At 40.4% G+C, this 25,896-nt stretch overlaps 2 protein-coding genes across 4 annotated transcripts in view; both read left to right on the forward strand.

Moving 5' to 3' along the window:
- Window positions 1–14,339, forward strand: part of pknox2 (pbx/knotted 1 homeobox 2) — a 101,766-nt gene extending 87,427 nt beyond the window's left edge. For both annotated transcript variants that reach the window (XM_069165050.1, XM_069165052.1), the window contains 7 exons: window positions 1,059–1,244; window positions 1,430–1,565; window positions 3,736–3,833; window positions 8,438–8,557; window positions 8,833–8,909; window positions 10,051–10,229; window positions 12,227–14,339. In XM_069165050.1, the coding sequence (XP_069021151.1) occupies window positions 1,059–1,244; window positions 1,430–1,565; window positions 3,736–3,833; window positions 8,438–8,557; window positions 8,833–8,909; window positions 10,051–10,229; window positions 12,227–12,495 (1,065 nt within the window). In that variant the 3' untranslated portion in view covers window positions 12,496–14,339. The remainder of the gene's footprint in view (window positions 1–1,058; window positions 1,245–1,429; window positions 1,566–3,735; window positions 3,834–8,437; window positions 8,558–8,832; window positions 8,910–10,050; window positions 10,230–12,226) is intronic.
- Window positions 14,340–16,723: 2,384 nt separating this feature from the next.
- Window positions 16,724–24,379, forward strand: LOC138207663 (pannexin-3-like). 2 transcript variants are annotated; one of them, XM_069165054.1, is made up of 6 exons: window positions 16,742–16,942; window positions 17,246–17,438; window positions 21,232–21,374; window positions 21,771–21,985; window positions 22,498–23,249; window positions 23,687–24,379. In XM_069165054.1, the coding sequence occupies exons 2-6, from the start codon at window positions 17,255–17,257 to the stop codon at window positions 23,743–23,745; spliced, it is 1,353 nt and encodes a 450-aa protein (XP_069021155.1). In that variant the 5' UTR covers window positions 16,742–16,942; window positions 17,246–17,254; the 3' UTR covers window positions 23,746–24,379. The 2 variants fall into 2 exon arrangements, with proteins under 2 accessions (XP_069021154.1, XP_069021155.1); XM_069165053.1 differs by lacking the exon at window positions 23,687–24,379 and having other exon boundaries at window positions 16,724–16,942; window positions 22,498–23,678.
- Window positions 24,380–25,896: the final 1,517 nt, after the last annotated feature.

Below are 25,896 nucleotides of genomic sequence, written 5' to 3' on the forward strand. Positions count from 1 at the left end.
AAATGTATTTACATTCATTTTATATGTTTTCTTTCTTTTTAAATAAGATACAACCAATGACGATGTCATAGGTCATGCTTCAGGGCCTTCTAACGTGTGGTTCCAGACAGGAACACATTTTTAAGGTTCCAAATATCTATTAGGTAAAACACACACAACACCTCAAAGTTTGGTTTATAAACCGTAATGAAACCAGCTCTGCGTTGAAAGAGAAAAGTAAAGCTGTAGAAAAAGCTGTTTGCGCTATATCCCATCATTATAACTCCTGATCATTCCTTCCTTTTGCATGACATCTTACCCATCCTCCCCCTGCCCTTCTCCATGCAAAACAGCTAGCAGTAATTACAAATTAAGAGGAAGAGGCTGATCATGTTCAATGACAAAAGAGGGGGAGGAGTTCAAGCTAGACAGAGACAAAGACAGAGACAAGGAATAAAAAAAGGAAATGCACTCTCTGTCATTACAGTACTTGTGATGGCAGGTTGACAAGTGCTGAACAGTCAATTAACCCTGCATCTGTGTGTTTTATGAGGCACTGGGTGCAGCGTCCCTCCCAGAGGGCACTAACTCTTCCACAGAGCAGTAATGTTACGCTGGGCCTGACTGGCTGCGATGGGCGCAAGAGTTACTGGTCCCCTTGATTGGGCGAGTGCAGTTTAATTAGCTGATTTATCTCCTCCTTGGCCAAGCACTTTTCTGACCACTGTTGACCTTGAGCAGTGACTTTGAGGGAGTATGCTACAGTGCCGCACAGATTGGAAAAAAATCCAGGCTGTTGATGGTCAGATAACTGTTGAAAAGAAGAGAATGTAGACTTCCATGTGTACTGGGATTCCTGTTATTTTAAACCTGTCATCATGACCAATATAGAAATACTGTATATACCAATATTGTAGTTGTCAACTTCTGCCTCTGTAATTATCACCAAGTTAAGACTGCGATATTTAGAATTGAGCTATTTCTAATTTTGGGTAAATGAATGGTATTTTAAAATAAAAAAAACAATGATTCTTCATACGTGAATGTGATCCATTTCATGTTTTGCCTGTTTGTTGTAGATGGTAAAGGCCATTCAGGTGTTGCGGATCCACCTACTGGAGTTAGAGAAGGTCAATGAGCTCTGTAAGGATTTCTGCAACCGCTACATCACTTGCCTCAAGACCAAGATGCACAGCGACAACCTCCTCCGTAACGACCTCGGAGGACCCTATTCCCCGTCACACACCAGTCTCAGCATGCAGCAGGTCAGTCATGGACCCACTGTGGCTCTTACAGTTCTACGAAGGTATCCCTGTATGAGTAGCACTTCCCAAGATACACCTTGTCATTTATCACCAGGTAGATTTAGCTGTTGGGAGTTTTTCACTCACAAATAGTAGCGCTCCCTCGTTGCAGTTGCTCACCAGCGTCTCCCTCTGTGATCCCCCAGGAACTAATTCAGACCTCCTCTCCATCCATGACCTCTGTCTCCAGCTCTGTTAACCCTTCAGGGATTGTGGTGCCCGCCGGGGGTCTGCAACAGGGCAATGTCGCCATGACCACCATCAACTCTCAAGTGGTATCAGGTAAGCATGTCATTACGCACACAAACATCGGAACCTGATGAGCCTATCACACGCACATGATACAACTTCATTTTTAAAATTTCACATTTAAAAGCTGGAGTGGGGATTATTTGGATTACTAATTGAATTTCTCTAGTTTACTCTTCACAGTAAAATCTGCCAATACCTGACATCCATGAGACTTGAAACAGTTCAGGCTTTTTCTGGTCAGGCAAGCACATTAAGTTTTTACAAAAATGTGGAGCCTCCACATTAAAAAAAAAAGATAATAGTTTTGCAAGCGTTCATGGTCGCATTTTGCTTTCACAATGCACCAATTTTTTCACTTTGTCAGTATTATCAGTAAGGGGAAATACATGTCTAAAATTGATTAACCTTTGCTTTACTTTTCCAACATTTCATAATTGCATTTTGTAACACCGAACTACACGATTTCAAACAATTCTCAAACCCGAATCCTTTTAAACTGCAGCTGTGTGTCAATGAAATCTTATGTCTGGCAGAAATTAAAGGCTGGACATTACAAAATGTTTTGACATTCTAACTAATCGATATTTAGAGATCCTTCTATTTGTCCCACCATCTTTCACTCTTCCTGTTCAGTCACAATGGAGTGACATGACATAGAGAAGTTTTTCCTAAAACAAAATACAATTCCCCTAACGCCTTGAAGTGGATGATATTAACCTTGATACCTTTGCCACTATTCAGTTCTCACAGATTTGTGCATATGCAAATAGTCCCCACCTCTATCCCCAACCACCTCTCCACTATTGACCAGCAGCTCAAGCTGGCAGCTCCATGTTATGAAAAGCCCCACAGACTGGTGGGAAAAGGTCCTTTGGGTTTCCTGATGAAATCTTGGATGTCTGCATCCATATGTCATGCGGCCACTGCAGTTCCACAGCAGAAATGTTCATTTGTGGTGTTGCCTGCTTATTACACAATGATAGCCGATGTGTTTTAGCATACAAAAACACAACACGGATATGTTGGCAAGGTTGAAAAACGTTATTGTCATTGGAGGGTGTCTTTAAAAGATGTCATCGTTCACAGTGAAGGATAAATCATGTTAGACTTTGTGAATGAGGGTGCTTCATTTCATTCTGGCTCTTTACAGCTGACGACCAACATGTTGTAATGTCCAACGGTCACATTTTCAAAAAAAGACACCAGCCTGTTCAAAGTAGTGCTGTCTGGGTATTAACAAATAACATCAGTTTATTTTTAAATTATTCAATTCAGTATTTTTTCCAATTAAGTGCATGCTTATTAATTTAAATAATCTGATTATTTTTTTAAGAATGTGACTATTTATTTCTGTTTTTACTGACAAAGCTTTTTTTTTTGAAGGAAAGTACTGTAAAACAAGTTATGATTAATGTTCTGCAAAAGACTTGTGATGAAATTGAATTTGACACATAAAATGCTAAAATTACTTTTCATACAGGCTGACCCTCATGAAACATTTCAGGCAGTTTGCTACTATGTAACATCACTTCAAGTATTAACCATAATCTGACTTTGATAATCAAGACTGACAAATACATATAAGCATATCCTGACAATAATCAGTATGATTAGCTAGTTTTTTATTTCCGCCATCACTCAACACAAAGACACACAGTACACATCATTCTGAAACAAACTATAACATTTTAATGCTATTTTGGTTTTGTGTATCAGAGGGCCGTGCAAAGTATTCCCCACAGAGTGCTTGGCTGATAGGTTCTTATAATGTCAAGCCTGTACAGTGAAATGTTAATCCTGCCCCCTGGAAATCCCTTTTAACCCAAAATAAATCAATGTCTCTGCCTTTGATCACTACACATTGAAGAGCTCAAACAGACTGTGATAAGAGTGTCTTGATCAAGGCTAATTAAGCCAGAAGCAAAAAAAACACTCCTCCTCCTCCTTCTTCTTCTTCTTCTTCTTCTTCTTCTTCTTCTTCTTCTTCTTCTTCTTCTTCTTCTTCTTCTTCTTCTTCTTCTGGGTTAAAGGACATTAACACACCTTGAATTTAATCATTTAGTCTCTTGTTTGCCATGTTTTGATTGCGAGGCTGAGAAGAAGTCAATCAGTTAATAAGGCTCTGGTTGTATGCAGGATGTGGCTGCCAGTATAGCTGCTGAAACCACTCGATACTCATGGAGGCAAATTGTCCCCTTAGGTGGGACCCTGTACCAGCCGGTTGCCATGGTGACATCACAAGGGCAAGTGTTAACACAGGCGCTGCCGCCGGGAACCATCCAGATCCAGAACTCGCAGGTAAAGCCATCTGAGCGTTGATGCTTTGGCCGACACATTCTCTCCCTGTTTGTGCCCTCACCTCCCACGGTCTCAATTTGTTATTATTAAAAGGGCCTCTTTACATCTCACAGAACCCCCCCCCGGGTTCCTTTTCATTGTGCCCGTCTGAACACAGCCCCCTGCTGCCAAACAAAATGGAAATTGTTTATTCCCCTGATGTTTAGGGAGCTTTCATGATCCTGTCAGGTTTACTGCAGATGAAAGTCATGTGAGGACTTACTTAATTTATCTAAAGGCTTTTTGATGGTGTGATTTTGAAGGATTCAGGAAATATAAGTCAAACTTGCTACAGAAGATTCTCACTTTAACGTTTTGTTTCCTTTTATTCAACAACCTTTTGACAACCTTCAGCCCACTTTGAGATTTGAAAAGAAAGTGGGTAATGCATTGCAGAATTATTATGAACAGGAAATATTATGACCACAGAGTTTTATCTCCTCTCCGTAGAAGGTTTTAGAATAGTCAGGCTGGCGTGAATGCCTGGGATTGGATTTTTTTATGACACAAGGACACATTTGAGGTTTTAATATTTCCCCTTTTTTCTAGTTTAATTTTCAGCCTCAAAAGGCTTCTGCAGTTTCTCTAGTATATATGGGGCTTCCACTGTATCCTTCCTCTTTGAATGTTTTGTAAATATGAATTAGTCTTATAAGGATATAAGCCGTTAAACTTTTAGCTGGAAGCAACAGTAATCAAAAAAAAGATTGCTGGTCAACTGCTTACACAACATTTACAACACAGAGCTTCTGTAGTAAGAGTGCAGATACACACAGCAGTAATGAGCAGAGATTTCAACAGCAAAAGAAGCTGAGTAAAGTCTGTCAGGATAAATGTATCATATCAGTGAGCTGAGCTGCATGGTTGAAGCCATTACAGCTCAGCAATGCAGTTATGAACTGAAGTAGTTTCTAATTGATGCTGTGTTTAATATAGTTAAAGGTGAACGACCAGGTTGTAAAACTACTAAACTGTATTCATGCTGATCTCCCAGCACAGTACATTTTCAGTTTTGAATTCCTCTGGTGTGTCTCTGCAAATCCTGCCCACTAAAAATGTAATGATTAAATCACTACATTGTTTTTCCAATTGTGGTAGTTAGGAGTTGGTTGGGGTGGATGGTGGCCATTCGAAACACAAAGATAATATTTCAGTGCAGGACAAATTAAATACATTTATATTCTGACATGTTACTGATCATGTCAGTATCAACAATTTTCAAATTGCCAAATACGTTGATTATCAACATTTCCTAATTACATTAATAGACATTATCCAGATAGGAGCACTATGGCAAATTATTTGTGTACCAATGTTTCTATTTCTAGAAGACTTATGCAGGAAAACATTCTGTTCTTGTAAATACAAGAAAACCAAAAGTCATTATAATTTTTTGAGCCATTAGAAAGCTATGTAATTGTTTTGTGAAATGTTGGATGGAAAAAGACCATTGCGATCTTTTGTTGCCCACAGGCCCTACTCTGTTTGGAAGGAGGAGAAGGCTTCCTCTAAAGGCAGAGGCCTCAGGCACTTGAGCCGTTGTTCGGTCTGCGCTCAGCATGCAGTCACAATGTCTTTGTTTTGTCCTGTTCGACGGAAGCACCAGGGGTCTGACCTGGATAATTGGTAGTGACTCTTTAAAAGACAGTCAAAACAACTGACTGAGACACAAAGAGATGAGGAGCAGGCAAAATATCCTGTGTGGAAGTTAGATGAACATAAAAACACACAAAGAAGTCAATTTTCAAGTAAAATATGGTTCTGTGTCTGGCAGGAGCCCGTGTAATGGTTATATAGTAGATAGTGTTATTATTTAACTACTAACAGGAACTATCAGTGGTGCTTATAAGATGTTCTAATTAACATGTGTTATTTAGCTGAGTCTGTAGTGTGAAATTAATATCTTTATGCATCAGAGAACAGTCGTCTCGATTAAAAGAAACTGTTTTAGAAGCACAACTTAGATTTGCAAAGCATTTCTAAAATATAGTGAAACAGTTGAAACTGTCTTATTTTGAAATTGAACTTTATTCATCAAAGGGGAATATGATCCATTGCCCAAAAAAATGTTAAACCCTAAAACTGAAAATCTAAAAGATATAAGTAGAAATGTGATTTGAAATTTGAATTTGGTTTTGGATTCAGATTTGCAATCACAACCTTTTGTTTATTTTCTGGAAATCTCAAACACATTAATGACTCAGAAAAGTAGCAGGCTAGGTACAGTTACCATATCTCTGTTAAGGCCGGTCTCCCGTATAAATAAAAACCAGGAGGCGGAGTTTAACGGTGCTCTATGTGCAGCAGTGCTGCCTTCAACAGCGGCTCAGTTTCACAGGTAATTCTGTGCTTGACAGTCAGAGGAGGCCTCGGTGAGTTGCAGCGACCCAGCCGAGGCTGTGCGCTACATGTGTGCTGGGAATTGAACGCAGCCACGTCGCTACTTTGCCGACAAGCCCCGAGTAATCACACTCTCGAGCTCGGTGCCGCCAATTAATTCAACCTCGCTTTCCCCCGGAATACATGCACTCCCAGGGCTGAGGGGGGATAAGAGAGAAGGGTTATCCACGCACCGCCCTTCTGCAACTGTAATGAGTCTTGTTTTGTGTTGGGAGCACGAAGCTGGATCTGAGTGCATGTGAATGTGTATTTATGGGCTTTGTGTGTGTTAAGGGGGGTTCTGCATGTGTGTGAGTGCATATATGGTTGTGTGTCTGTGGATTCTTTCCAGGTGTGTGTAAAACTAAACAATTCCATATCCTTTTGCAGACTTCGGTCGTTTACTTGTCCATGCGTATTGTCCTGCAGGCCGAGGCCCATGAAGTCTCATAAGCTCCCCTTCAAGGTGTTTTAAGCTTCACAAATGGGTAGCTTGTTAAAAAAAAATATTATTATTAATATTATTTCCTGCGCACAGAGAAAACACTTGTTTTTTTGTTTTTGTACATAGGAGAACCTTACATTGACTTGAATCTGTTCTTTGGGAGCTCTCCCACCCCCAACCCTTACCTTTTTTGAGAGAACCTGATCTTAAAACTCACCTTTTATTGAACCAAAAACAAGTCCTACACCTAAACTTTAATGGTTTACATTTAAAACATTTGTCCCCAGTTAGAGGTGAGTCCCCACATCTGACAGTGTGCAGCAATTTTACTCCATGCACATGCTGTTCTGTTAAAGTGAAGACCACATCACTTTAACTGGCATTAAACGATCAAACCAAAGCCAGTAGCTCGGTTCAGACATGGCGAGGTTCATGGAAACTAAGGAAAGAAAACCAAACACCTGCCAACCCGTCGTTGTGTTACATCAAGAGAACAGTGTGGGTTACTCTTTCACATGAAAACATTCTGGCAGGCTGTTCTTTTTGTTGGGATGTCATGAGGCATCCAAGATGTGCCATCAGGTGTTGTCCACCATGATACAGAACATCCAACGTCTTTCAGGTCAGGGTATTATCAGGCTGATATGATGGCGGCAGTACTCAGCCCTGCTAATCTTGACTCCAGATGCAAATCTTTAGAAATGACACAATAATATAGTTTCATTTTTAATGTCTAAAACAGCTTAACGCAGTGGTTTTTAGCAAGTCTCGTTCAAACAGGAGGAAGTAGTTCTTGTGTTGAGGACTATTTCAGGCAGATTAAGACACATTTGATACCCTGTTGAGTGTTTGTGGCAGCAGGACGGCGTATGTGGGATTGAGTCAAAGTAAGCTACAGTGTGTGTGTTCCTGGTAGCAAAGAAACATGTCACACAGCACTTTCATTTGTTTGGTTTGGGTCTTTTTATGGATTTGCTGATAAAATGAATAATTTAGAGTATGAGGACACTTATCCTGAAACATCCTTTACCAATATATACCAAACTATTTACAACCTTCAACTTAACCTGGACAGAAACCAAATTATTTTAGCGAATTATACTAAACATCTCTTGATTGCAACCCTAAATGTCCTCATAAGAATAGTGAACTAAGTGGAATTAAGTATGTCTCAGCCAGACTAAGCACTTGGACTGACACACACACACACACACACACACACACACACACACACACATCCATATGTACACCGCAGGCTGTCAAAGATTGTCAATAGTCTGAGAGCATTTCGTCCTTCAGCACTCGCACTCCAAACAATAACAGCTGAATAATGATTTCTCACTGAACACAAAGACAAACTTAGGTCAACACGAGTGAAAAAAACAAACTAACAGAGTCCCGCTTCGTAGCAGCTCCTCACTAATTCAGTGCCAAACTGTGAAATTCAAACTTCTGACAGAGGTCTCACCTGACCCTCGGCTCTTTAAACTGCTCGTGGAAGCACAGAGCAGACAACAGACTAGTCAAGGGTGCTGTTTTTTTTTTTATACTTTAAGTATCATTACTCAAATTCAGTTACCATGGTGACACTTGAGGAGGTGTTTCTGCCCTTGCCACAGAAAAAGATAGGTAATTGGTAGTCTCCCTTTGTTTCCGTGGCAACAATAACTAAGCCCTACCATCCGCTTCTTCTTTTTTTTTTTTCTTCCTTTCTCTTCCCTTCCTGTTGTCTGTTGCAAAGGTAAATGTGGACCTGTCCTCCCTGTTGGACACCGAAGACAAGAAGTCCAAGAATAAGCGGGGGGTCCTGCCTAAACACGCTACCAACATCATGCGCTCCTGGCTCTTCCAGCATCTCATGGTGAGGCAGAATAGGGAGATTTACACTGGATGTGTTCGTGCATGATTCTGAAATGGTCATCTGTTGGCCCTGTCAGGAGAAGTGTATTGGAGTGGCAGCTATAGAAAGGAGAGGATAATGTGCGAGATGCATAAACTGTTCGTAGGAGGAGGTTTACAGAATGCTCATAAATCAGGGATTTACAGTGTTTTAACATAAGACATCGGAAACACAGATGCTATCAGTGATGAAAAAACTGCTTGAAAGCTGAGGTGCTGTTTTTTTCCTTCTTTCAGCACCCATACCCAACAGAAGACGAGAAGAGGCAGATTGCAGGACAAACAAATCTAACCCTTTTGCAAGTGAACAACTGGTAAGATGGTGTAACCCTAAAACCGTCCCATGAGAACAATGACTGTCCCATAAAGCCCTTGCGTACACACATAGAAAGAAAGACTTTGCTTCATATTTATATTTTGAAAATATGAGCGAAGGCTATGCTGAAACTGAGTTTGAATATACTGGAGCTCCTCGGCACATTGCTGATGCTACGGCGCCATCTCCTTGTCGGATGCATCAAGTACACCTGATACCAAATTGTGTCTCTCTTTTTCACACGCTTACATGTAAATCTGTGTACATGATGACCTCCCCGCTTGAGTTACTGTTGGTCCTCCACATGCTGCCAAAACAGCTCCGACCTGCTGAGGCATGGAAGCGACCACACTGTGGTCAGGACATTAGCAGCAGATCCTTTATGTCCTGTTGACCGGCAGCACCTCACAAGCCGTAATGTTCCTAACTGATGTTCCAGCGCTGTCGACTGGCCATGAAAATTGTATCATTTCAATTTTCGACCTTCCCATTTCTTCCCAAACCAACGTCTTAACAACAAGAACCAACTGTACATATATAGTGATACATCCAAGATGTTGGTAATCTGTTCTTATGAGAAAACCAGCTTCATCTGACAGTTTCAGCTCGTAACTGGATTTGTTCTCAAGTACCAGCGTTTCTTCTGGAATCGCAGACAGTTTAGTCGGAAGATATCTGATTATACTTGTGAAATATGAGTTTGATTAAGCTGAAAGAGCAGGATTTTTACTTTATATTGAAAAAAGACGTTCAATCTTTTCCAACGTGATGGTTTGAGTTTGAAAGTATATGTACAGTGCAGAATATTTTGAAATGTTGACAGTAATATTGCATATTTTGTATTTGCTGTATGGTCATTTTTTTTTTTTTCTTTTATACATTTTTCTACTAGCCCAAAATATGAAGTAAATACTTTGAAGGGTTGGTGAAAAATGTGGACTTGAATTGAAGCTGGCACTGGTATTGATCTTCCTGCATATATAAGATTCATTAAAAACTATTGTATTTTCACTTTTTGCCAATTTCATTTCTTTTCAGGAAGCTGTTTTATGATGATCCTAATCTATATCAATGAGTGTCTTTTTCCCTAAAATCCCGGGTATCTTCCCTCGTCCCTTTTCCCTGTCTTGTTGCCACAGGTTCATCAACGCTCGTCGGCGTATCCTCCAGCCTATGTTGGATGCTAGTAACCCAGACCCAGCCCCTAAAGCCAAGAAGATGAAGTCCCAGCACCGTCCAACACAACGCTTCTGGCCCGACTCCATCGTGGCTGGAGTTCTGCAGACACACAGATCGCAGACAGGAGGCAACTCAGACAGTATGCCAACACAAAACATCAACACAAACACACTCTGAGGAATCCTGACTTTTTATATTTAGAGAACGGATGCATGAACAGTCAGGAAGTAAACTCTAATCTTGTTTGTTTGAATTTTCACCACTAGGTGCCAGTATTCACTTTTTATTTTTGTGAGAAGATGTGAAGGCAAACGTTAAACACAAAGAACATGATATTCTTGAAAAAGTTGTGTCGCAAAGGATTCATAAGCGCAAGCTGACCTTGTATTTAAAATGCTTAAGTTTGTTGTGAATAGTTAGAAAAAGGGACTGTCTAGTTTTCATGTCAAAGCTCAGAGTAGATTACAGACTTTAGTCAATTTATTATCACTTGTTACTGCAGCTGATGCAGGTAAAGACAGAACAACGTGGAAAAGGAAACCACTCTGTCTATCATCACTATCACTTGTATTTGATCAGTTACATAAGTCATTAGAACGGTTTCATTTATAATCATATTTGGATAAGATTTTCTGCACACAATAATGCTACGGTACAGTTTCAAAATTACATGTAATAAGTAAAACTGATAAATAATCCTGAACTTTTTTGAATTAAATTATGTAAATAGATATAACTTGGAATCTGTGTGTCTGGCAGATAAAAAGTACTGAGGGTAAATGTTTGGTCCCCTGTTAGAAGATTTAAGTAATTCATGAAGTTACCATTGTTGTTTGATCCGTACGTAAGCATCGGTTTGAAAAAAGTTCAGCCCATTCCTCTGTACAGATCAGCTTCAACTGTGGTGGTGGTTTTCTCTCATGAACTGATCCTTTCAGGTCTTTCCACAATTTGTTTTATTAAATTAAAGTCAGTTGCTTTAAAATGGTTAAAAGACATTAACTTTATTCTTCTTTAACCATTTTTTAGTCGGACAAGGGTTGTTGTCTTGCCCCATGACCCACTTTCTGTTAAGATTCAGTTTACTGACGGATTTCCTGACATTTATTTTTAGGATTTGCTGGTATGGTTCAGAATTCGTTACTCCATCAATGATGACAAACAGTTTGGGACCAGATGCAGCAAAATAGGCCGAAACCATGATACTGCCACCCCAATGTTTGACAGATGGGATGAGATCCTCATGCTGAAATGCATTGATTATCTTTCTCCAAACAAAACAATTGTCACTGAAACCAAAAACTTCTGTTTTGGTCTCATGTCCACAAAGCGTCTTTCCAATTTTCTGCAAACTGCAGACAGAGTAGGAGAGCAGTTGCTTTCTCCTTTCACACCATTGTTGTTCAGTGTTCTTCTGATGGCTGACTCATGAACACAAACATTAACCAATAAGAGAGAGGCCTTTAGTTGCTAAGAAGTTACTGTGGGTTCCTTTGTGACCTCGTAGACTATTCCACGCCATCTGTACACAGTCTGTCTAATTGTGGATTGGTGGAGTCTAAAGTCTTTACAGAAGGCTTTGCAACCTTTCACACCTTTAAGTGCTTCAACAACTCCTTTTCTGAGGTTCTCAGAAATCTCCTGTGTTCGTTCCACGGTAACCTTCCACAAATATGTCTTGTGAAGCTCAGACTTTGATAGATCCCAGTTCTTTAAATAAAACAGATCGCCCACTAAACCCTGATTATCATCTCACTGACTGAAAACACATAACTCTGAGTTCACCCTCAAACTGACTGGTATTCTTAGAGGTTCACATACCTTGGCCACTCACAGACATGTAATATTGGATCCTTTTCCACAATAAATAACTATTAATAATATGTTTGTCTCATTTGTTTAAATGCAATATCGTTATCTACATTTAGAACTTGTGTGCAAATCTAGTTATGTTTTAGGTCATATTTATGCAATAATATAGAAAATTCTAAAGGATTTACAAAACTTCAAGCAAGTGTAAAAGTTGTGATGCACACTGTAAAAGGAGAGGACTGTTCTGGAGAGGTGTGGGAGTAGTGTAACAACAAAATGTTGATTCAAGTGATCAGCTGTGATTTCCCCCCTTCCTCTCCTCAGACCCACTGAGTTTGGACAGCCTCCAGTCGCTGTCCTCAGACTCAGCCACCCTGGCCATGCAGCAAGCCATGCTGGCAGCCGACGACTCCATGGATGGCACAGAGGAGGAGGACGAAGAGGAAGAGGATGAGGAGGAAGAGGAGGAAGGGATTGAGGACGAAGAAGAGGAGGAGGATGGAGAGGAGGAACATGACAGGGGGAGGCAACTGTCCAGCAGGGGAGGGGGACGGAGAGATCTGAGCATGGAGCACAGAGAGGAACTGGAGTAGTCCAAAAGGGAGACGACATGAACTTTGACCTCAGTTGTCAGCTAAATACGGCCTCATTCAAACTCAGTACAGCTAATGCTGATTGAATCTTGTGAGCATTTAAGGGCGTATAAGGTCTTCGTCAGAGACTCTTCTGCAGAGCATTTTCAGAAACAATCACCATCACAATCATTATTCTAGAGGACAAATATTAGTTTAATGTTGAATTTCTGTTGTTGCATTTTGTTCCCATGCAGTGAGTTCTTGAAATAATTGGAGAGTAGCACATTTTTGTACTTCATAGCTCCAGTTATTTATGGAAATAAATGACACAGGAGCTGGAAGGTTGCAAAGATTACTGTCAGTTTTAAATTGAAGATATTTTAACCATTTTAAAGCAACAGGTAAATATGTAAAAATAAAATGCTGGACAGGATAGTGAAGAGTAGTTTCACATGCATCAACAAACTCAAAAATATTTGCACAGTAAGAATTTTTGACTGTATGTGTAAACAACTACTTAATTGAATGTAATATTTTGGCACCAGAAATTAGTAAAAAAAAAGAAAAAAAAAGAAAAAGGGCTGCTTTCTTTTTTAAATTTCATATGACTGAGAGTCATCTTTGCTTTTCAACTGACAGTCCACCTGTTCACTTTGCAGCTCATGTGTCATTTCGTTTCCCACGATAAAAGTGAGCAGCCAAAAGACGGGGGGACGGAGTGGGGGGAGGGGAGGGGGTTGTGTAATGCTGTCCAAATATCTGCAGAAGTGACTGTATATGTTGGCTTCCACTGCACGGACATCACTCACACCTTTTTAAATGACTCATCGGTTCTCAGGTCGAACAGTGCTTTCATTCGACGTGTTTCTTCCTCATGAGCGAAACACTTGACTCACTGCTGCAGCAACCATTTCGAGCATGACTTTTGAAACAATCTTAGTTATATTTTTTCTCTTCTTCCATGAGCAAAAAGACAAACTGTAGTAAACCAGTGTGCACTGACTGCACATATAGTATGTATATTGGATTTTCCATCTGTTTGCATCCCGGTGTTGAAGGTTTGCATATTTATTCTGATTTGTGTGTGTATGTGTGTGTGTGTGTGTGTGTGTGTGTGTGTGTGTGTGTGTGTGTGTGTGTGTGTGTGTGTGTGTGTGTGTGTGTGTGTGTGTGTGTGTGTGTGCGTGCGTGCGTGCGTGCGTGCGTGCGTGCGTGCGTGTTTGTGAGTGTGTGAGTGTGTGTGTGAGTGTGGCTTCAGAGCTCAAGGAACAACAGTTGGGTGCTGTTGGATTAGCTGTTGACCATGCACATCCTGCATGACTCCAACTGTTGACTCTTAGACAGTTACGTGTGTAATTGTGTGATCTCGGGGTGATTCTGTGCCACGATAAGCCCTCCGATCACCACAGACTCAACACGCAGAGACGGCCGCCGACTTTGGAGCCAGTGTTCTGTACTGACAAACTTTTTTCAAGGAAGAAGACATTTTCGAGGAAAACAAGAAAGAGAGGAGAAACTCAACAGTAATGTCTCTTTCCATTTTATGTGAAGGCTTTTGAAGAAACTGTGAATCAATTTCAGCTCTCTGTTTTGTACTAAAACACACAAATGGAATTACTTGTTTCTAATGTGAAGACGTCTAGAAAAAGAAAAACCCATGTTATATTGAATGTTCTGATTGTTCATTGTGAAGTATGTTGCTCATTAATATTCTTTTCTCTATTGCTTTTTTTTTTTTTTAAATGGATCTTCCAGAGCAAGTGACAGACTAGGGGAATATTTCTATTTCATTTGTATGCTTTGTTGTCATATTCTATTGTGTTTCAATAGACCAATTTTAATAATTAAAAGATGTAAAGGTATTGCTTTTGACTTTTCAGAAGTTCTGCGTTTGTTTAGGCTGAACAGACACATTCAGGGCTTTGAATTCCCGCACAGGAAGTTAAAATCATGCAAATATTTAGATATGAAAAGCACTCAACAGTTACATTATATGTAGCTCTGTTTGCAGCTACACAGCATCACAAAAAAAGCACCATTTATGGGTGTGACACTTCCTCAGGCTCAGCTTCATTTTCACATATTTTCAGATTTAAGCAGTATAAATATTGGTCTAACTTCCCTCATTTTCCTGTCGCATGTGTAGCCTCCCACCCACTTGTTAATGTTCAAGCCTGTGATTTAACTTGCAGGGAGATGGTTACCCAAATGCTCACCCACCTTTTCAGCCAGCTTCCATAAAATAACCCAGCAGAGCGTTACACCTCACATTTCTCTTCAGAGTAACCAGTAATCACTATTGTTTTCTTACACGGCTTGTATATGTGTAATTGCATCCTTGCATTGTTTTCTGACACTTTCAAAAGGTCAAATAGGAATTGCAGCACTTGTTATATCCGTTATCGTCCACCTTTATTACTTTTCTCCTCCTTCAGCCATATTTTCTGGGAGGAGGAATGTGAACTTTTGCAGCCATAAAGGGGCTATGCTGCATAGGCAATCTGTGCGTGGTGATTAAGTACTTGATATTACTGTTAAGAAGCAACGCTCAACATTTATTGTTACGTGGGAGGCAAATCAAACATATTTACACAAGTGGTCTGATAAAAAAAAACTTGCTTGAGACTGTGGACATCACAGCATTTCTTAAGTAATTATTCCACATGGACATCATGTGCAGCTGGTCCGATGAGCAGAGTAGTCAACGGCCCCGTCTGAACAGTAAGAAAACCATTTGGAGCACAAGTTAGATTAGTTGTGATTATAATTAGCTATTTATACAATAGTTATTGTTGGCATTTTAATTACTCAGGATGGCACTAGACAGCAGGAGGATTGGCCACAAGTCATTTACTGTGTATTCAGTCAGGTTATAATGGCGAATGGTTTAATGAACGCAATACTTAATAATGCAAGATTAGTAAATGCCAATATTTTGTTTTAATATAAAAAAAAATATGACACGCGACAGATGATGTGTTTCATGACCTATTTTTTGTTTGTGGCACATAATGGATGTTGGATGGATGAATAGGATGAAATTGTATGTAACAGTCCCTCATAATGACAAACAGTCCTGACTCTGCATTCCCCCCAACTTTAGGGAGCCTTTTAGCATTTTTCAGCTTGTTGTTTTGGTTCCTGCACTTTGTAGATGAGTATCTGTTTGTTTAAAAAAAAAAAAAGAATAATGATTGTCTGTGATTCTCTCAGCGGCAAAGAGCAGAAGTTAGCGAATAACTGATGAACACGGAGCACTAAAAGTAAAAAAACTAAAAAGCCGTGAATTTCTGCAGTTAAAAGTTAAAATCATACAAATATTTAGATATGAAAAGCACTCAACAGTCACATTATATGTAGCGCTGTTCGCAGCTACACATCACAAAAAAGCACAACTTATGGGTGTGACAGTGAAAAGAGTAAATGTTGTTCTTCACTCTGCAACTGCAGGATCTGCAAATGAGAAATATTTTTCATTATAAGCTATATTGATTTAAAAGGTACAATATGTGTCAGTGCTTTGCTTTTGCTGCCACCAAGCGGCCAATAAATCAGTTGATGCAGATTTACGGTTTGTTTAAGTTCAGGCAACTAAAAAATAGAGTTGGAAGACGCTGATCACCCTACTGAACCTCCTCCAACAATGTCTTCTGAGAGAGGACTTGTAAAGAAAACATGAGACATTTTAAACATTTGAACAAATGACCAAAGCCACTGTTTGCCTGGTAGGAACAGTATTGTGTCGTCCCATCTGTAACACCAACAAACAAACATCATGACATACTGTAGCTTTCTTTGATCTGGAGCATAAAATATCATCACACCGAATCGCCTGCATCACCGTGTCCGTCTGTGTATCAGATCCACTCAGTGAAGTCGAATTTCTGTTCACTGTTAGCATCTCTCTTAAACACAAGCATCAGAAACACGTCTGTTGTACAGTACAGTGTCTCAGCAGGACCTCTGAGGCTGAAGTGCAGTAAGAAAATAGAATCAGAATGACAGAGGCTGAAAAAGCCACTGGCAATGGTTCACTTGTTTGAAGTGGGCCACAGCCAGCGTGCTTCACAGCGTGTACACACCAGTAAAACACACACACACACACACACACACACACACACACACACACACACACACACACACACACACACACACACACACACACACACACACACACACCGCAGCAAGGCCCACAGTTGAGTACTGGAGGTCTGCTGCAGTCAGTGCCATCTGGGCGCCTACACGCTCCCAGATGTCCTCTCTGTAATTAGAGCCAGACCCGACTCAGCCCGGTCCAACCCAGCTCCAACCCAGCTCCAACCCAGCTCCAACCTCTCATTTACCAAGGCCCTCCCTGAATACTTAAGGAGCTTTCCAATACTGTCCAGGCCTTTAGAGGGATTTTTGTTGGCTCTGCAAACATATTTTACTAATAGTATCAGCACAGAAAGCTGGAAGACTTAAGGTAAGGTGATTACAGCTTTCATCATATGTAAGACAGTTTCTTGGAATAATCTTAATTGCATTTCTGATTGAATGTTCTCCTAATTGAAAGAGTAATCCATGACTGTAAATGTATCTGCCTATTTTATATCACATTCTGTATAGTGAAGAATGAAAGGGAAGATAAGATAAAGGCAAGCGGTGACATGTGACAAAGGTCATGCGTCTAATTTTTAGTTAAAGCCCTGAGAGCACACGCTATCTCCCTGTCCCCCTTGAAGGTGTAAAAAAAAAAAAAATCACCCTTTTTGTTATCACTTGGTAGGTGTTTAAAATGTCCATCGCCCAGGCAGCAGCCAAGGCCATGCTATCTGATGCCCTGCTGCAGGACAGCTCTGGGACACACCGGATCAACCACCTGGAACTGGAGCTTCCTCTGGACAAGGTCATCAAGTTTGTGTCTGTCGGCCTTCCTTTGATGCTGGTGTGCATGGCCTTCGCCCGCGAGATCTCCCTGGGTGAGCAAGGCTCTTTTAAAATGCTTTTTTAAACTCTGTCAGGACATTTGTTTTTTGTATTCCATTTTTTGTTTTGCCCTTAATTATACCCCTATATTCATGAGTGCTCTTTTTTTCTCCCATGGCCGGCTTGTGCGTGGGCTTTGTTTCAGCAACATTAGTCTCCTCTGTATAATAATCATGTACTGTTTGTCCTTGAATTGCTTATTATTTATTTACTAAACTGCATTTAGTTGAACTCATGACAGGGAGGAATATCATACATACTAAAATAAACACAATTATTATTCCTGGGGCTCATGGAACCTAATTCAAAGTTAACTCTGAGTTCTCTACAAAAATAACATTTTTCATGTAGTGAGGAAGCAAAGTTCTGCTGCAAGGCGAAACAGGAAGCTCAGCTGTTAAGTTGAATGTGTTTTATTTCAGAACTAAGTAAAAACCATGACAAGCAAGTTTCACAGCAGGCTTTTATCTCTATGCTCAGATACATGACCTCCCTAACAATGCCTGTTTAGAGATAATTACACGGCCCTTTCTAAGAGACAGAACACTTAAATAACTTCTATCACAAAAGTAACAAATTATCAGCTGATGCCATTAAGACTTCCTCAGCACATGAAATGACAAAACAAAATTACTGAAAACACAACATAACAAAGGGCTTGAAACCCAGTCCAGCGGTTTATTGACTCTCCTGCTTCTTCCTTTACTGTCGGAGGGAAAAGCGCGATTTTGATGAAACAAGCCCACAATCTGTGTATCGCTGATCTTTCTCACAGCTGGCAACCAAAATATACATGGCAAGTCCACAGCACGTCCATTGCTGAGGAGACTGACTACCCTGACTTTGAACAAAACGTTGACTCTCCAGCACTGGTCTGCAATCAGCCTGATGCTCCTGATGCTAATTGCCACGGGGGATGATTGAGTGCAGCATTTACTGACACTGGCATGCTGTAATTACAAGACAAAGTTCTTTCTGTGGCAGCTCCCCTCTATTTGAGTCAAATGAGAGGATGTGTTGATGAGCCGGAGGGGGCATGTAGGACATGATGTGGTGGTGGGGTACGCAGCTCAACTGATGGAGCTTGGCTGCTTATCTGCTGGGTTGTCAGTTTCACAACAGTGCTTGATTGCGCTGCTGTCTGGAGTCTGGTTTACTTGCACCTGGACTCTCAGCCAAGAATTCTTGTACAAGGAACAAATGTGGGGATGATCTGCCAAAGTTAATTGGGGATTGGGAGGAGGAGATATGAGCAGTGGCAGACATTTTGACTCCCTCACTTTGCCAAATGGCTTGTGCAGGTGGGGAGCTGAAGGGGTGGGGTGGGGGGTTTACAAGATTTCATGAGAAGGCATGTGCTGTCGTTTTTTATTTAGGGTGATTTGGCAACCCTTGCTCACACATGCTCTCACAAGCAAACCAGAAAAAATGGATTCCCCCAGTAAGCTGCATGAGAGCATGAGATGCTGTCGGTTAATATTATATCTACACAACTCACTGTAACTTAAACCTGAGCACTAATTTCACAAGTATCACTGTGATTGTGTAGCTGCATCCTCAAAGTACACAGTAAAATGTAATATTAAACTCCTGGAAGAGATCGCTCTGTGCTGTTTTCTCTTGGCTCATTTAGTAACGTGCATAAAAGAGGAAGGCTATTTATCACAGTGAGAGTCTGTGAACAGCTCTGCAGTGGGACCTCTTGGGTTTTTAAAGTGACAACTTTGGGGACAGAAAAGGTGACTTTTTGAAGTTAAGAGACTTTCCTACCATAAAAAACAACAACTTCATAGGTCATTTATACAAGCAGAGTATAACGACACATTATGTTTTATGTGTGGCAACACCTTTTAGTTATAGTAGGAGCAAAGGATGAAGTGCAATAGACCAACACAGTTAGTGCAGGGAAGAAGTCGGGGTCGATGGATGTGTTGGCAAAACACTGGACTTTAGCACTGAGGACTGATGTTGTCAGTTTCAAACTAAAAGTCAACTTTTATTTAACCATAATTGTTCCTAAATCTTAATGAAATCTTAAACCATTAGCCCTCCCCCACCCTGACCCTAATCATGTAGTCATCGACAGGAAGTGGGACAGCAGTAAGGAGATTCTTTCCACTTATTCACCTATCCCCTACCCTTATCCCTAACCCTGATCTAACCCTACCTCTGACACCTGTCACCTGCCTGTCAGCCATGTTTTCCAGCCTTCTGTCTCAGATATGCTCCTATTTTAATTAATCCAGCTGTCTTTACTGGTGGCTTAATGACTTGTGTTTTACAAACCGAAGCGTATTTTAATGATTGAAGTCTACGTTCCTGTTTTATGTAAAGCAGTTCATGTTTACCTCAAACAGAAATGCTACAGCATCACTCATGGACACATTGGACAGCATTAAACTGCAACATGGATGGATTTTGAATTGCAGAAGGCAAAACGAGTAAAATATCAGGATTAGCATTTTGTTTTCCAAAATAAAATGATAAACGGTGACTTGGCTTTTATGCACTTATCAGATTTGATGACTTTATGTGTTAATAATCTATTGTTGTCTATTGTATGTACATACATAACTGTTACAATAGATTATTCACACATGGTGCACATATGAAAAAAGGCATATTTTGGGAATATATTTAATGAATATAGAGAAACATAAATTAATAGCAAAAATATCACCATCTATGCTATCAGTTAATCGAGTCTGTATTGAATATATCTATATCTGTAAAAAGATATATATTTTCAAACAGGCAGTTTTGCTTTATTTTGAAACATATATGGTACATATGTCCACTGACATCAAGTACATGTTTAGATAGTGGTGAAATACATACATTGGCATGTATAATATTGGCATAACTACAATGATTATTTAGTATGTTTTGAAAGAGATATTACTTCACCCGTGGTGCTCATCCCATTTTGCTTTGACCTAAAATATATGCAAACATATAAATGTTAAAATGAAAATATTAATCAACACAGACAACAAATGTTTAGTTTGAGTTCAGTGTGAATCTAAAAGTACCAGCTGTACACTTGTACAAATATATATTGCTATTAAAATGAATATACTCCATCATAACCTCAGCTGAAATAAGTATATTTTAGGTGTCACTATCATTCACATTAATGTTAATGTTGATATGTGGCTGATTAATTAGCCACACATTCACACATCCAGGATAATTGGTCCATGTAACAGTTAGCTGTAATGAGGTGGACTGGCAAGAGGAGTCACATCCTGACAGTAAATTAGTGGCAGCATGTTTCTACTTAGAGAGAGCTGGGCAGATGTGAAGGGTAAAAAATAGAATGTTTCTTTTGCAAGCCTCTGAAGTAGGTGGGGCACACCCCATGTGTCCCATCCCAAGCTCTCTATTTCAGGGTGGAGCACCCTTGGGAAAGGACACATGGGTGTGGTGCGAGGTTTTAAGTGGTTGGACTATATGTGGTAATTTAAAGGTGAACGAAATACTGCATGAGGCGGAGGAGCACAAATGTGGAATGGAGTCACCCAGAGTTTTTAAATGCCAGGTTGCCATTTGGAAACACATGATTTCTCCAGTGGAAACCTGTTCCACTGAAAGGAAAAGGGCAGGCAGAAGCTCGGATGTATGTGTCTGGCGAAGAACCTCCAGTGTGTATGTTTGTCTGTGAGGGATATCAAGTGCTAGGAGATTGCTTACAGGCAAATTGATGAAGCAGGATCAAAGGAGTTTGTAGAAAGCAATTCCCTGTTAGCAGATGATGTCACAGATCAACTTGTGTTTATTCTGCAGGGCCTCAGATCAGCTGTTTCCCTCCCAGCAATTTCACCATCAAGCAAGCCAGCTATATAGACACATACTGCTGGGACTCCCTCATGCATCACGAGTTCGACAATGATGGGAACTTCGAGGAGCGCTCTCTCTGGGTGCACAAAGTAAGTTTAAAGATTCTGATCAGGCTCTGTTGATTTATTAATCTCACCTAGAGTGACAGATAAACTGCTGAAACCTTTTTCTCCTTAGTGTAACTAGCAGAACTTCAGTTGACCGTACCAGTGTATGTACCCCTTTAATAGGAGTACCTGACTTGTTTTCCTAAAACCATTTGGAAAAATATATTAATTCCCAGTGCAGTTGACACAGTGCAGCACAAGTCTTAATTTAGAACCACTCTACTGTTTGTGACTGCGCCTTACATTTAAGGCTTCTTGATCTGAAATCCTGGCTTGTAAAGCTATCATTTATGTGAATCATCAGCCTCCTTCAAGTATTTTCTTCCTTTCTATCATCTCCATCTTTCCTTTCACATTTTTCTGTCATTGTCTGTCCAGATGTTCCCTTACTCTCTTCTGGTCATGGCCGTCCTCATGTACCTGCCGGCTCTGATCTGGCGGCAGCTTGTCATGCCCACACTGAGTTCGGACCTGCTCTTCATAATTGACGAACTAGACAAGTCATACAACCGCTCAATCCGCCTGGCGCAGAACATTCTGGATATGCGCCAGAACACCAAGAACCCACTCACATTTCAGGCTGAGCTGCAGAGGTAAGAGACCTGTACAACGTTTGGCTTGTAGGACAAGCATTCATTGCTCTTTGCTGATAATATGCTTCCATATCCATGTTTATGTGTCGAGTAACTTGATTTTATAAGTTTTTTTTGCCCCCAGACTGAAATACACCATGCTGAATGAATCTTTAATCATTTCTGTAGTGAAATTGGGTCATTGCAGCAGCATATAAAGATAATCTGCCAGAGAGAAATATTTCCCAACGGTTACAGAAGTGATGTTATGCTGTCAGTTGGAATCTTTTGATAAAATGGGAAAATGTGGTTTGGAAAAGTGAAGAGCAGCATTTTCCTCTCCCTCTGCACCCCCCACTGATATACCATTGAGCAAGGCTCTTAACCTCCAACAGTCTCAGTGTTGCGGTGGGAACCTCCTTGTAGCTAAAAGTAGAAGACGGCGGTTATGTTGGGAGGTGCCCAGCAGGAAATGTGTGTAGCTGTATGAACATGAACATGGAGCTGAGTTTCTTCTCCTTGTCCAATTGCAGGGCCAAGAAAAAGCGATACTTTGAGTACCCCCTTCTGGAGAGATACATGCAGTGCAAACAAAATTCCTACTTCCTTGTTAGCATGCTTTTCCTGCGGGGCTTCCTCCTCCTGACCTTCATGACTGCTGCCTGCCTCTACCTGGCCTACTTCCACCTCTCTGCCTTCCTGCAGGATGAGTTCAGCTGCTTTGTCCGGACAGGCATGCTGCGCGATCAGAACTGGGTTCCTGAACTTGTTCAGTGTAAAATGATTGGTCAATTGGTCTTTCAGGTTATAAGTGTAGCCAACGGTGCTATCTATGTCCTGTTGGCACCCATCGTCCTGTTCAGCCTCATTCGACTCTTCGTTTGGGACACCACCTTCATCTCTGTCTACGATGTCCTCCCAGCTCTGGATCTCCTCAACCGCCAAAGGCTCGGCTGCCCACTGAATGATCTCAATGTCCTCTTGCTCTTCTTGCGTGCCAACGTAGCTCACCTGAAGTCCTATGGGCAGGTGAGGGCTTTGTGCTCACTGGCGCCGCCACAAGTGGGTAACACCACTGCAGGACAGGGCCTGAACGCAATGCTGACCCAAGAGGAGATGGAGGAGCGTGAAGAGGCTGCCATGGAGCTTTCAGAGGCAGTAGAGGAGGCCAAGGAGGAAGGGAAACTCAACTTAGTGGATATTATGACTATTCTGGGAGCGGCGCAGGGACGAGTGGTAAACTGCAATGAGAAAAGGCCTCTTGTGGAAGAGAATATGAGCCTGGGTACCGTAACACTCATCTATACACTCAAACGCATTCTGTTAATGGCTATTTTCGTCTACATCATTTGGGATGTACAGAAAATTATTAAGTGACCTCCAGACAACAAATGCAGGTTCTGAAATGAATAGCAAGTGCTTTTATATTGGATAGGGTGTCATTAGCAGTGCTCACTGAATATAGAATAAGGTCATATCCAAGAGGACTTAAAACGAAGTACTTTGAGAAACATTTGCAACTCGAGGCAGTAATTCCAATTTTTTTTTTAATAAAAAGTTTGTCTCTATTGTTTATAACTGTATTTCTTTTCTTCTTTCTGTATGAAACAAAACTGAAGCAACAATTTTTTCTAAAAGAATCTTTTTAAAGCACTGGCTATTGTAGAAGAGATAGATTTGTGGTACTTTCTAGCTCTAACTACCCTCTCTGTCTTTTTACAGAGCCAAACCACCAAGGGTACCATGAGTTGAAGGAGACTGCACCATTTAGTCATTACTAGACCTCCTATGGACTGGGTCAATGTGATAACAATGGTAGGGGGAAGGGGGATTTCAAAGAGTTTTGTAACCAGAGTGACTGGATACCAGTCAAGGCTCTCTGCAGTCTGAAGACAAACAGGAAAAAAAAAAGCCTCTTTTAGAATTACAGGACAAATTGTTCTGGCTGTAAGTGTCATTGTATCTGGATTTTTCAGTTTTCATCAGCTGGGCGTCTGTAGCTGCTGCAGACTTTCTTTTTGTCGCTGAGTATGGTCCCGTGTGTTTCTTTAGAAGGCAAATGCAAAGTGTTAAAGGAAAGCATGCAAGTGGCTGTGCAAAATAGCAGGAGAACACCATTTTGTCAACATTACAACATTTGTGAGAAGTATATATTTAGAAAGTAAACAGTATGTTTAGTATCGAGACAGAGATACGTCTTTAGTGACAGCTATGGAGTCTAGGCCAGTGATTTTCTGACTTCAATTACATAAATTTAGTAAGAGGTAAGGTTACTGAATATCAGTATTTACTCAGATATCTTTTTTGCTTCGTTTGTTATTTGTTTTATCAATTAATACAATGATTATTTTTTTTTGTGAATTATGAAAACCTGTACTTTATGTATTTCTAAATAAATAAATTCATTTTAATTAATAGTGTTTTTCTCATCTTTAAATTTCTGCAGTTTACTTTTATGAACTTGAACTGTTAACAAACAAGCTCCCGGTGTAACACATCAAGAAATCAAACTGAACAATCCAGTTCAGGCCAGTGGAGAGCTGCTCTTCTGCAGTAGTGCTTACAGTATATTTTCAGTACATGTAATTTAGCTCTGCTCTCTCTGTGCATAAAGGTCAGACGCTTGTCAACAAAAGGACGATGCAGAACACAAATTGCCCTCCAGTTATTTTTGAAAGTGTTGAAAGGTAATTATATGATAGATTTTACTGTAGTGTGCAGTTTTCATCATTGTATGAGTTGTCACCGATCATAGTTATACTCACAAGTATGCAATTTCTGTTAAAGCGTTCATTCAAATGTGCTATATTGTGTGCTCACTGTCATTAAAGTGGTGGAGGTGCTGTACAGAACATTTTGACACAGCTATATTAGTTAAGTTAAGTAAGTTGTCTTTGGTCAAACTGCTTGTAATTAATGTTTAACAGTTTATTAGCCAGTTGATGCAGCAGGCAAGAAATAGGTGTTAAATGTGTGGCATCCAGGTCAACTGTGTGCTTCAAAGCAAACAAAAGCCATCAGAGGTGGATAGAGGGGTGGGGGCATGGGGGGTATCCATGAACCACACACATGAATCAGCTTCAGCGAAAGAGAAAAAATAGAGAACAAACAAAAAAATATGTAACAAACTTATGTTCCCACGTGTGTCTGTCCTACTGAATAAACCCATAATTATGGCTGTGCAGCAACAGTGAATTATCCGCAGAATAAAGCATGCAATTATTTTGATGTCAAAGACACAAAGGCAGCCAAGTTGTCTGGTGGGTAATGGGGGCCATTGGTGTACAGCAGGAATGCAACCCATATCTGACACTTAAAAGGAAGTCCAGTTTTAAAGGATGTGTAGTGTTTCAAGATTTCATGACAACAAAAGTGGATGTGCTTTTTTTTTTTTTATCAGTGAAAGCAGAAAGGAGCACTTTATGGTCGACATATTTTTCAGCTTTTATATGTTCTCTCTGCTAAACTAATGGCGAGGCTTTCAAGCTGCTCTACTAGAACAAGAATATTCACTGATTTTGCTTGTCGTCAACAGCCATGCATGTTATATCACATTCTCCATCTGGCACAGAGGAGGAAACAGACAGGCAGATGGTGATAATGAATGTTCTCAACTGTGCATTTTGTAAACTTAATTCAAAGCTTAACACAAAGGCACAAACATTAGTATCTGTGAGAGATGGTATTCTCATTGCGTCGGCTGCAGCTGGCTCGCTCAAGCCACTTGAGGGCATCATTGAGTCATGCTGAAACTAGACCGCCTGCATTGTTTTGATTGCTGCAATATATTAATTTTGGGCTGCATCACAAGTGGGGTCACTGTTGATATTTATAATTCCTGTAATCAAAACAAAAGAGAATGCAGTCTCATTTAAATCAGCCTTATCAGACATTCACCAGGTCCAGACTCCTCTGCCAGAGCCTGGAAAAGC

The sequence above is a fragment of the Embiotoca jacksoni genome, unplaced genomic scaffold, assembly GCF_022577435.1.
Source record: "Embiotoca jacksoni isolate LCO1_2020_lvr unplaced genomic scaffold, fEmbJac1.0.p SCAF_33, whole genome shotgun sequence".
NCBI classification, from domain to species: Eukaryota; Metazoa; Chordata; class Actinopteri; family Embiotocidae; genus Embiotoca; species Embiotoca jacksoni.

Coding starts and splice junctions, on each gene's coding strand:
- LOC138207663 (XM_069165053.1), top strand. CDS start 17,255: ATGTCCATCGCCCAGGCAGCAGCCAAGGCCATGCTATCTGATGCCCTG. Junction 17,439..21,231: donor CGCCCGCGAGATCTCCCTGG/GTGAGCAAGGCT, acceptor TTTATTCTGCAG/GGCCTCAGATCAGCTGTTTC. Junction 21,986..22,497: donor TTTCAGGCTGAGCTGCAGAG/GTAAGAGACCTG, acceptor GTCCAATTGCAG/GGCCAAGAAAAAGCGATACT.